This window comes from Cnephaeus nilssonii (genome assembly GCF_951640355.1).
Source record: "Cnephaeus nilssonii genome assembly, chromosome: 15".
Lineage (NCBI taxonomy): Eukaryota > Metazoa > Chordata > Mammalia > Chiroptera > Vespertilionidae > Cnephaeus > Cnephaeus nilssonii.
Genome location: NC_137086.1, coordinates 41312155 through 41325329, shown reverse-complemented (window position 1 = coordinate 41325329; position 13175 = coordinate 41312155). Strand labels below are relative to the sequence as shown.

At 38.3% G+C, this 13175-nt stretch overlaps 1 protein-coding gene across 1 annotated transcript in view; it reads left to right on the top strand.

Moving 5' to 3' along the window:
- GFPT1 (glutamine--fructose-6-phosphate transaminase 1) overlaps positions 1-13175 on the top strand; it is a 57887-nt gene that overhangs the window by 22651 nt on the left and 22061 nt on the right. Inside the window, exons 4-6 of the mRNA XM_079792030.1 lie at positions 3079-3204; positions 7391-7449; positions 12259-12393. Of these exons, the coding sequence (XP_079648156.1) occupies positions 3079-3204; positions 7391-7449; positions 12259-12393 (320 nt within the window). The remainder of the gene's footprint in view (positions 1-3078; positions 3205-7390; positions 7450-12258; positions 12394-13175) is intronic.

Below are 13175 nucleotides of genomic sequence, written 5' to 3'. Positions count from 1 at the left end.
ATAAAAGAAAAGCTAAGTTAGAGGTAAGGGGAAAAGCTAAAGTGGAAACTGAAGGAATATAGGTAGAATTGAGGCTTAAGGAGAAGAGAAAAGATGTCATGAACGGCTGGGGAATTGAATGACCTATCAGCTTAATGAATAAGGAACATGGGTACATGTTTCTTAAATGGCAACAGTGAAGTAAATAGAGTTGGTAATTAGTATGAACTTGATATGGATTTAATTTACAGATTCTTGTTAAAGACTCTCCAATGTTGCTTGCCAGCATGTTGGGGGGAAATACTGCTTTAATAATATTTAGCCTAAAAAACTAATCAGATGCTTTTATTACTTGCATTAGCTTGTTAACTAGTGATAAACAGTATTCTTTATTTTTCTGGAGGTCATTTATTAGGTCACCTTAATTATTCAGAACACAGGTAAGCCAGGAAAGAATGCATTGATGATTGTATCTGTTTATTGATGGAGCCATAAAGATTTGAGTATCTGCCCTATTTAGCTTTTAGTGCTTACAGTTCAAAGATAGTAAGACAAGCTGCTGCTTTTGTATAACTCAAATTCTGATGGAAGCCAGATTGACAACATCATAAATGTAATAAATAGTGCAGCAGAGTTTACCATTGTGTGTTTTTTTAAAATATGTTTTTATTGATTTTTAGAGAGTGAGGAAGTGAGAGGGATAGAGAGATAGAAACATTGATTGGCTGCCTCCTGCATGCCCCTTACTGGGAACCGCGCCCGAAACCCGGGCATGTGCCTCCACCGGGAATTGAACCGGCGAACTCTTGGTTCATGGGTCAACCCTCAGCCATGGAGCCACATTGGCTGGGCACCATTGTGGTTTTAATTTTAGGCTCTGGAGTAAATCAGATTTGGGTTGAAATCCTATCTCTACTTACTATTCACTGTGACCTTTGGTAGGCAGATTTTGTGATCTCTTTGAGCCTCAGTTTTTTTTATCTGTAAAATGGAGAAAAGGTATGAAGAGGGCAAGCCTTGGACATGAAGTTGGTGAGAAGATAGAAGATACAAGTAAATAAATTATTGGGGGGTATGTGAAATCATATTTTCATATACCCTCCTCACAGTATTCTGAGAATTCAATAACAAAATGAATACTTATTGAGTACCTATTATATACCAGTCATCATTCTAGGCCTTGAAGACAAAATAGAACAAGATAGGCAAAACCCTCTGCTATGATGGAGTTTACTGTTTAATGAGACGGGCAGACAAATATATAATGTTAGGTAGTGATTAGTGCTATGAAGAAAAAGTATAGTAGAGGTGACATTTGAGCAGATACCATGTGATTGTCTGAAAGAGGGAATTCTGGGCAGAGGGAATACCAAGTGCAAAGACTCTGTGAGGGCTTAGCTACCGTAAGGAAGAAAGTCAGCGAGGCTAGGGCACAGTAAGTGAGGAGGAGAGTGGCAGGAAATGAAGCTAGAGAGGTGGCTGAGGGCTAGGTCATGTAGGATCTTAAGAATGATGGATTTTACTGTGTGTGTCATGCGAAGCCATTAGAAAATTTTGTGTAGGGGAGTGACACGATCTGACTTCATTTTGAAAGGATCACTTTTGTTGGTGTGCAGAACTAGATTGTACAGACGCAAGACTGGATACAGGAAAACTAGTGAGAATTCTGTTGAAGTAGTTCAGGTGAGAGATGGTGGTGGCGTGGGTCACAGTGATGAGGGGTGGGAGATGAGGCTAGAAAGGTAGATAGGGGACAGATATGTAGTACCTTATATGCTATGAAAAGGTATTGGGGCTTTATTTTGAGAAAATGGCTCTCTGGTTATATGTTAGAATTTGAGGATCTTTTTGCAAATCTCTGTGACTAGGTTTAGGATGATTCATATGTGCATACCACTTTTTAAAGCAATGGAAGTCTATTCAAGAATTTTAAACCTTATTTTTTTAAATCAGATTTATATTTTAGAATGACTTCTCATTAGCCAGTATAAAAACTACAAAGACTATGCTAAAGACTAAGCTAAAGTGCATGGACGTTCAGAGTTCTGAGCAGTTTATTCCTAATTTAGACCTAATTCTGATAAGCTTTGTTATTTGATAAGTTTTATCTTAGCTAAATGAATTTTATATTTAGGAAATTAGAAGAAGGGCATTACTAGTAAGTAACTAGAACTATCCTTTTTTTTCCCTCTTCCCCTCTTCCCCCGGAAGAAACAAGAAGAAAGAGCTTATAGGAAAAAGGAATCAGAATAGCTGCTTTTCAAGATCAAGGAGCATCAGTCTATAAACCCATATTTTCATAGTGTTGCGCTGTTCACAAGAACCTATTCTTTGATTTTGGAAGCTCTTCATAATTGCAGTTTATATTGTGAGATATATTTGGGGACCAAAGAAATGATAGTCATAAGGCTATGTGGCACTGAGAAAATGAATTTATTTTTACGAGTCTAATTAAAACAGTACTGATTATTTCCAAAATGAAGATTAAATATAGATTTAAAAAATCACATTCACTCTCTTTGTCCTTAACTTCTGAGTGTGAAAATTTTTAAGCCTCCAGAAAAGTTGAAAAAATAGTACATTAACCACCCATATATTTCATCTATCTTTACCAATTATTAACATTGTCACATTTGCTTTATCTTTTTTTAAAAATTGATATTAGAGAGAGGAAGGGAAGGAGGGAGAAAGTGAGGGAGGAAGCGGAAGAGAGAGAGAGAGAAATTTTGATAGGTTGCTTCCTACGTGTGCCCTGCCAGGATTGATCCCATAACCTGGATATGTGCCCTGACCAGGAATTGAACTCCATACCTTTTTGGTGCATGGGACAATGCTCCAACCAACTGAGCCACACTGGCCAGGGTGATTTATCTCTTTGAATACATTTTCTTCGGTTGTTATTGGAACCATTTGTTCTAAATATTTCAGCTGCATCCTGCATTAACTCCTCTAAATCTTTTAATTACTGTTTTGAGTATGCTTGATCTTCAGTTTTAATAATTATATATTCCAGGTAAACAGTGCTATAGTAATTACATTGAAATGTAGTGTTATCTCTACAGCATGATTTAATATTGGAATTTTTCATTTTATCTTCAGAACAACAGGATATGGATTTGGATATAGAATTTGATGTACACCTTGGAATAGCTCATACCCGTTGGGCAACACACGGTGAACCCAATCCTGTCAATAGCCATCCACAGCGCTCTGATAAAAATAATGGTATGGACATAAAAATGCTTTGGAATGATTGTAGAGGTTCAATAATGGGAAAAGAATGGAAGCTTTTATGTTTTCATCATTTTAATTTGGATAATTTCAAACATATTCATACATAGAGAATATATAGAATTTGATGCATCCATTACCCAGCCTCCACATTTATCAATATCTGATCAGTTATGTTTATCATAGCCCCTACCTAGATTATTTTGGAAGCAGTAGATATTGTATAGATAGATATATCACAGATAGCTAGATATCATAACATTTACTTTGTAAATATTTAAGAGTGTATCTCCAAAAGGATTTAGTAGATTGATGTGTCTCGTAAGAGACTTCTTTCTCCCTTTCTCTCCCTTTTTCTTACAGTTTACTCTGTTTGTCCTATAGAATTTTCTATAGTTTATATCATGTTAATTGCATGCATCCTGTGGGTCATTTAACATGTTTCTCTGTCCATTTTATTTATTATAAATTGGTACAGTGTTTGTTTACAACTGGAGGTATATAATTGTTAAATGATAACCTTTGAGGTTGAAAGTTTTTCTGAAAGAAAGGATTTATTAAGCCATAAGCTAGCCAGAAAAAGGACCCGTTTCTGGGACATACAGTTTAGACCACCATCAGCAGGGCTAGTTGGGAAGACAAATATCCCCACCTTCCTGGGATTGATAGGGTTCTTTTACATATGATGACTTTGGAGAAGAAAGCTGTAAGTTGTTTTGAAAGAATTTACATTGGCTATAGATAAGGGAGGTGGGAATAGGTGAAGCAGGACTGGTCCTGGGATAGGTGTATGGTAAGGAAGAAGTGTTTGTTGCTTTTGGATTGATTGTGGGCAACAGTCCAGAAAGTTTATGCGTAAACAGGATGCGGTGCCGTCTGGTGGTTGGCTATTCTCTCTAGATAAGAACTGAAATAGGGGCCTAGAAATTGATTCAAAGTTTCAACATACATTAAGGAATGCTAGCAGTCTTTTGTTTGTTTCTGTTCCTGTGTCTGTTAACTGATTAACTCTCCCTTCCTCTTCTTCCCACCTTCTGACCTACTGTAATTTAATTTAGGACATCTCAGAATTTCTTTTCTTGTCATAATGTTGGATGTTTTTCTTTGTATTGTTAGCAGCCATTGATGATCATTGCCAAGATTATTTCTTTAGGGGTTTTAAATTGGTGATAGTCTAGTATTATCATTCCTTCTTCATTTATTATCTCAAATTCTTCCCTATAAATAGAAACTTTTCCATATCAACTGCTTGGTTACCCTGAGGTGCAGAGCATATAGGAAAAGCAGGATTAATGTTTTACTCCCCCCCCCCCCCACATTTACCATTTTTAAAAAATGAAGTGGTTCATATGTTCTAAAATGAATAATGAGTTCTTTTTAAAATTATAAAATAATGGATTTAAAATATTTAATATGTTTCAAAACACTGAAGTAATTGTCTATATTGATACACAAAAATCTTTGGCCATTGGGAACTTATTCAGGTTGGCTTCTGAGTCCTTTTGATGGGACCCCTGTAGGCTCAATAGTCTGTTATTTTCTGGTAGGCCAAGATGTTCCACGTTCCTCTACTCTTGCCCCATGCTTGGAATCTGCCATTTCTCTAAGGAAGACCCAGTTATTTTTAGTGGAAATGATACTTAAAGAATATAAGCCAAGTCCTAGAAGCATTCATCACACATAGGTCTTTTCAGTGGGCAGAGCTAGGAGATACACATACCTGTGTGTGTGTGCACTTGCACGCGTATAAATTTAAAGATAAAACAACGTAATTTTACACTAACAATTCTAATTCAGATTCAGGGCAGTAAGGTTTTGACTTTAGCTGATTGATCTATGTATTTTCTTTTATTCATGCAGTTCTTAACATCAGTAACATACTTATTTGTCTGTTACACGATATACATAAAACAATCATAATACCAGCACTACCATAAGAATATATTTACTGTTGTTTGTTAGTTTTTCTTGTTAATTTTTTGTCCCTATGGTATATCTCTTTAGGGATATATAATCAAATTTCTGTGTTTTAGAATCACTTGGAATAATCATTCTCTCTGTAGTTGTGCTACCAGCTGGATACAGCATTCTGTTAATACATTTTTATTTTGAGTTTTAGGGATTGATTTTTTTTTTTAAAAATCAATTTTTTTTTTCAAATGAAAATATTTTCATAGTAATGAGGTCACACCCATAAAAAAGGCATGTTAAGCTCTGGCTGGTTTGGCTCAGTGGATAGTGATGGCCTGTGGACTGAAGGGTCCCAGATTTGATTCTGGTCAAGGGCACTTACCAGTGCAGCTGCATGTAGAAGGCAACCAATCAATGTGTCTCTTCTACATCAATGTTTCTCTCTGTCTCTCCCCCTCCTTTCCACTCTCTCTAAAAAATCAATGGCAAAATATCCTCAGGTGAGGATTAACAAAAATAAAAAAATAGGCAGGTTAAAATAAGTCTAGTTTCTATCTTATTTTTCTTATTACATCTTTTCCTGGAGATAATCATTTAACAATTTTTAAAAGAGTCTATTCTTTTGTTTTTTTAAAAAAGAAAATGGTGTCTTGACCAGGTAGCTCAGTTAGTGTCCTCCCGATACAGCAAGGTTGTGGGTTTGATTCCCAGTCAGGGCACATATAAGAATCAACCAATGAATGCATAAATAAATGGAACAACAAAACTGATATTTGTGTGTGTCTCTCTTTCTCTCCCTCTCCCTCTTCCTCTCTCTAAAATTAAACATCTATAATAATAAAAGTACAATATGCTAATTAGACCGGACATCCTTCCGGGGCTTCGAGGGAAGCTTGGGTCCTGGGTTCCTGCCAGAGGCCGGAGGGAAGCCCGGGTCCCGGGTGCCAGAGGGAAGCCGGTGCCGGCAGCTGGGGGAAGGAAGGCCTACTCTTGCATGAATTTCGTGCATCGGGCCTCTAGTTAAATAAGTAAATACATACAAAAGTATGTGTGTGTATATATGTATGTGTGTATACTAGTAAACATCCCTTTTGAGATAAGATTGTATAATTTAAGAAGCTGCCATTTTAGGTTTCTATGTTTCACATAATTATCATTGAATCAGATTAGAATGCTAACAACCTAACCTCTCAAACGTTTAATTCTGACAAGGCCTTTATAAAAATATTCCTAGAAACATATCTAGATTATATTTTGAGAATTTTGCTTTAATTAAGGCTTTATGTCAGCTGTTAGCTATTTATGATTCTCTGTGTTCTAGCATTAAAAATACTTAGTTGTGTTTTTTTTTGTAGTGGTAGTATTTTGTGGTAATGTTTTTTTATTTCTTAAAAAAATCTCGTGAAAATACTTATTTTATTATCTGGGTTGTAATGCATTTAGTCCTAACATTTAATGTCATGTCAAAATGTCATATTGTTAAGTATTTTAAAAGCATTTTTATAATTTAATATAAAATTGAATTTATGGTAATTTCTCTCACTTACATGAACTTTAAATAATAAATTCATATTAGTGGTCTTTATATTGTCAGTAGATACAAATAATAATAACGTCAACTCTTGATTATCCATTTTTACATTCTTCAAAGTTATTTCATAAAGATGAAAATTATACCACTATCATGTGTATTTGATGTTGGAATTCTGTTTTAACATTTATTTATCACTTACGAATTGTCTGGACCTCAGATAAATAGATTTAATTATAGAACTGAATAATGTCTGGTTTTTCTTATTAATTTATTTAACTTTAGTTCTTAAGTTCATTTAGTGTAATCAGATAATTGTATTAGTTTGAAAGGTTTCTCTTTAAATTTAGGAATGTTTTATGCATAAGAATGGATGAACAAAGAGGTGAGAATAATAGTTATTTAGTTCAACCCTCTCAATTTGCAAATGAGCACATATACCCAAGGAATTTTCTCCTTTCACATGGTGAAATTGATGACTCTAGACCCCAGCTTATTGTATATCCCCACTGTACCCACCTCCCTGGCACTCTTTGCTTCCACTAAGCCACATAAACTGTGCTGCTGATCTACCTGAGGATAATCTGGTAACAAAAAGTAGATACTACTTGATTACACCTTGAAGTATATAGCATGTGACACATTTTTTGACTTTTGAGAAAAATCTCAACAGTAATGGCTATTTATAATGTTTACTAGACCTATAATTTTGGTCATTAATTTCTTTATCTCTTTTAGAATTTATTGTTATTCACAATGGAATCATCACCAACTATAAAGACTTGAAAAAGTTTTTGGTAAGTAAAGTGACCTAAAAAGATACCAGCATTTGACAATACTTCTGAGAGCAGTGAGGTTGTTTGTTGAAATGTGCAATAAATACTATCTAGGTGTGATCAAGTAATTCCTAAGACAGTTTCAAGGGTATGGTGGTTTATTGGACTTTTCTTTTTTGACAGTGGAACATTTTTGCTCCTTATATGAAAAGGAAACAATTATTTGGCTTTGTTATGAATGATCCAGAAACTCAACTAAAATTGGAATTTTGGGGGTATGTCTTTTGCATTAAGAGAAACCTTGTTTGCCATTTTTAAAAGATTCTAGGATATGTAAGAGGAATCAGAATAGATTAAATGAAGGTTTTATGCCTTAAATAGCTATGTACTTACCTAGTAATGATCATGATGATGACTTTCATAATGGCTTCTCAGGTCTGTCCAACTGAACTTTCTGTAGTGATGGAAACCTTCCATATCTGTACTGTCCAATAGAGTAGCCACTGTCCACATATGGCTATTGAGCTAGTATGACTAAGGAACTAAATTTGAAATTATTTCACTTTAATCAATTTAAATTTAAATAGCCACATATATCTAATGGCTATAGTATTGCATAGTAAAATATCATACTACCTAATAATAGACAAATATGCAAATTGACCATACCTCTGACACACCCACAAGCCACGCCCACTATCCAATCAGAGCGAGTATGCAAATTAACCCAACCAAGATGGCTACAGCCACAGAGAGCAAGGTTTCCTAGGTAACAGAGGAAGCCAAGCTTTCTGCCTGCCCTTGCCAGGCCTAAGCCTCCACTCAAGCTACAAAGTTTCAATTATAGAAGGTAAACAAATTCAAACAGAAATGGCGGCAGAATAGAACTTGAGAGAGCAGGCCAGGGTTGCTCCCGGCAACAGGGGAAGCAAAGCTTTCCGCACACCCTGGCTGGGCCCACCCGCTTAAGGCAACAAAGTTTCAATTATAACCCCAACACAAATGGCTGCCGGCCGGCCTCGGAGGGAGCCCCAGGCTTGGCTCCGCCCCAGGCTACAAAGTTTCAATTGTAGAAGGAAAATAAATTCCAGATATCAGGGCCTCCGCTTGGGTCGCCAGGGGGCGTGGCCGGCCTGCAAACCACCACAGGCCCCTCGCTCAGGCCGCCCCACGCCCCAAGGGAACCCCACCCTGATCAGGGACACCCTTCAGGGCAAACCAGCTGGCCCCCACTCCTGTACCAGGCCTCTATCCTATCTAATAAAAGAGTATTATGCAGATTGATCATCACTGCAACACACAATATAGCTGCCCCCATGTGGTCAAAGATCCTGCCCTCATGTGGACACAAGATGGCCACCACAAGATGGCCAGCAGGAAAGGGCAGTTGGGAAGCATCCGGCCTGCAAGGGAGGGCAGTTGAGAAGGACCAGGCCTGCAAGGGAGGGCAGTTGAGAGGGACCAGGCCTGCAAGGGAGGGCAGTTGGAGGTGATCAACCCTGCAGGAGAGGGCAGTTAGGAGTGACCAGGCCGGCAGAGGAGGGAAGTTAGGGGCAAACAGGCTGGCAGCAGAGTGCTTAGGGGGTGATCAGGCTGGCAGGCAGAAGCGGTTAGGGGCAATCAGGAAGGCAGGCAGGCAAGCAGTTGGGATCCAGCAGTCCTGGATTGTGAGAGACATCCCTCGAGGGGTCTCAGATGGTAGAGGGTACAGGCTGGGCTGAGGGACAACCCCCCTCCGTGCACGAATTTCGTGCACCGGGCCTCTAGTTGTTAAATAAAGAATTATCATATACATTATGGGATTTGTTTTTATATTATATATTTTATATTTTAATTATTTAAAATTTATTTAATTCATATGTGGCATATAGATGTATGTAAATATATTTTTATTGATTTCAGAGAAGAAGGGAGAGGGAGAGAGAGATAGAGACATCAGTGATGTGAGAGAATCATCGTTTGGCTGCCTCCTGCACACCCCCTATTGGGGATCGAGCTCGAAACCCAGGTGTGTGCCCTGACTGGGAATCAAACTGTGACCTCCTGGTTCATGGGTTGGCACTCCACCACTGAGCCACACCAGCTAGGTTGTTTATTTTATTTTTATTTTTTAAAACTTCATTGTTGAGTATATTACAGATGTGTTCCCCCCCTCCTTCCTTCCCCTCATTGTCCCCCTCCACTCGGATCCACCATGCCCAGGCCTTCACCACCCTATAGTTTGTGTTCATGGGTAATGCATGTATGCATGTAAGTTCTTTAGTTAATAATTTTCCACCCTCCACCCCCCTCTTCCCTCTGAGATTTGTTGGTCTGTTCCATGTTTCTGATTCTATTTTATTCATCAATTTATTTTATTCATTAGATTCCTTGTTCATTTATTTTGATTTTTAGATTCAATTGTTGATAGATATATATTCATTGCCATTTTATTGTTCATATTTCTTATCCCTTTTTTCCTTCTTCTTAAAGAAGACCCTTTAACATTTCATTAATACTCATTTGGTGGTGATGAACTCCTTTAGCTTTTTCTTGTCTGTGAAGCTCTTTATCTGACCTTTAATTATAAATGATAGCTTTGCTGGGTAATCTTGGTTGTAGGTCCTTGCTTTTCGTCACTTTGAATATTTCTTGCCACTCCCTTCTTGCCTACAAAATTTTTGTTGAGAAATCAGCAGAGAGTCATATGGGGTGCTTCCTTGTAAGTAACTAACTGCTTTTCTCTTGCTGCTTTTAAGATTCTCTCTTTGTCTTTAACCTTTGACATTTTAATTATGATGTGTCTTGGGTATGGGTCTCTTTGGGTTCATTGTGCGCTTCCTGGACTTGTATGTCTTGTTCTATCACCAGGTAAGGGAAGTTTTCTGTCATTATTTTTTCAAATAGATTTCTAATCTCTTGCTTCATTTCTTCTCCTTCCAGCATCCCCCTGATGTGAATGTTGGTATGCTTGAAGTTGTCCCAGAGGCACCTTACACTATCTTCATATTTTTAGATTCTTTTTTCTTTTCTGATCGGGTATTTCTTGCTCCTTCATTCCAGATCGCTGATTTGATTCTTGTCATCCTCTACTGTTGATTCCCTGTAAATTATTCTTCATTTCAATTAATGTATTTTTCATTTCTGACTTTTCATTTTTTATGTTGTTGAGGGTCTCACTAAGTTCCTTGAAGTTCTCATTAAGTTCCTTGAAGTTCTCATTGAGTTTCTTAAATATCATTTGAACTCTGTATCCAGTAGTTTGCTTGCTTCCATTTCATTAAGTTCTTTTTCTGTTCTTTCATTTGCAACATGTTTCTTTTTCTCTGCATTTTGGCTACTTTCCTGTGTTTGTTTCTATGTATTAGGTAGAGCTGCTGTGTCACCTGGAATTGTTAGAGTGGCCTTGTGTAGTATATGTCCTGTAGAGCCCAGTGGCTCAGCCTCCCCAGTCACCTGAGCTGGGCACTCTTAAGTGTGCCCCTGTGTGGGTTGTATGTGCTCTCCTGTTGTAGTTGAGCCTCAATTGCTTTTGGCATCACTGGGAGGGATTGACCTCCAGGCTAATTGGCTGTGCAGACCAACTTTCACTACAGAGGAAGAGCTGCTGTGCAGGAGACACCCTTATGGAGCAGGACTTGCTTTAGTGGGGCTTTGGTGCTCACCAAGTCTGCCCCTTGAGTATGTCACTGGTGGATGTAGTAGGCTGTAATCTGGCATGGTCTGAAGCTGACCACTGGGTACACTGGGCTCTGGCACCTCTTGGGAGGTGCAAAGTCAGCTACTGCTTGTGCCCTGCCTGGGGACACCCGTCAAGCTATGGAGTGATCTGCAGATGGCTGCTACTTGTGTTGGGCTTGGAGGTGCCCAGGAGAGGCCAAGGTGTGAACCAAGGCAGGCTGCTGTTATTGCTGGTTCTAGGGCCACTTATCGAGAGGTATGGGGCATGCTGAGGCCAGCTGCTGCTTGTTTGAGAGATACTAGGAAAGTCTGAAGCCTGAGCCAAGAGGCCATTTATATGGAAAAGCCACTGCAAACAGGTTGGGTGAGCATGCAGTTTGGGTGGGGTTGGGTCTCAGGGAATCACTAGGGTGGGGCGAACTTGTGGGCCACGTTGATGGATACTCAGATATGGCAACTGTCTGTTGGCACTGTGGCAGGGAGGTCTTCTCTGCACCTCTGCCAGCATTTTTGTTTGGGATAAAGCTACCCCCAGTTCTTGCCCTGATGTCAGACAAATTAGTTCCTCCCATATGTTCCTGGATCCTTTCAAGTTGCTGCCCCAGCACTGAGCAGAGTAAGTGTGTGTGGGCCTTTTAAAAGGAATTGCCTGGGACTTCAGCAACCCAACTGTGCCACAATCTCCACTGGTTTTTATAGCCTGAAGTTATAGAGACTTCTCTTCCCAGGGTCTGGTATGGGGCTGGAACCCTTTGCACCTCATGGGGAACCTCTGCATAAGCCAAGATATTCCTCCTGATTAAAAAGATGCCACATATGGATAGCGGACCAGCCCTTGTGCCTCTGCCCCTCCTACCAGTCTCAATGTGTCTTCTTCTTTAATTCTCTAATTGCAGGACTTCCATTCAGTCAGATTTCAGGTGGTTATTCTGTGGTTTAGTTGTAATTTTGATGTGGTTGTAGGAGGAGGCGAGTGCTGTGTTTACCTATGCCACCATCTTGACTTTCCTCCTGTTAACCTTAATTTTGAACAGTGGGTAATGGGGTATGGTGGTCAAAAGGATTAGAAATTGATTAGTGAGGTTTTTGAGGAAAAAATTCTGTAGATAAGATTTGGATATGATGAATATTTCCTTAAATGTGTCCATTTTTTTTTCTTTCTAATTACAGGAAAGTAAAGGCTATGACTTTGAATCTGAAACAGACACAGAAACAATCGCCAAGCTTGTTAAGTACATGTATGACAATCGGGAAAGTCAAGATACCAGTTTCACTACCTTGGTGGAGAGAGTTATCCAACAATTGGTATTAAACCACACTTTAAAAAAATATATTTTTTAATTACAGTTTTCACTCAATAGTGGTTGGAAAATCATATACTTTACAAAGTGTTCCCCTGATATTTCCAGTACCCACCTGGTACCATGCATAATTATTACAATATTATTGACTATATTCCCTGTGCTGTACTTTACTCCCTGGGACTATTTTGTAGCTGCCAATCTGTACTTCTTAATCCCTTTACCTATTTCACCCCAACCTCCCTTACCCCTGGCAACCAACAGTCTTTAAACCACCCTTTTAAAGATAATTATTGCAAACATTAATCATAATATGTCTTTTTTTATAATATGTCCTTAAAATTATGCTAATTTTAAAATATTTTTGGCTTTTACTTTCCATATATAACTTTTCAACCAGAATAATTTTGAGGGATTGTTGTTTCACTGATGAACCCTCCTTTCCCACACACTTAAAATTCTACTTCTTTCACTGTAATTTTGTGTTAGGGGAATTAGAAGTAACCTAAAATTAGTTTGTCCAAAAAGTATGCATGCACACACACACAAACCCATACATACCACACACAAACATGCATACAGTATACATAGGTATGGACTCATCATTTTCTTGCTTCCTGTCAGGTTAGTTTCAGTGAAATGTACACTTTTTATTCTGGGATAATGTTTGCTTGTCTCTGAGTCAGTCTAGTCAACTCCTTATTTTTCCTTATGGGGACTTTTCCTTGGCTCTGTGCCTCTATAGAAAAGTATTTTCCAGTCCAAGAGAAAAGTGGTATTCTTTTT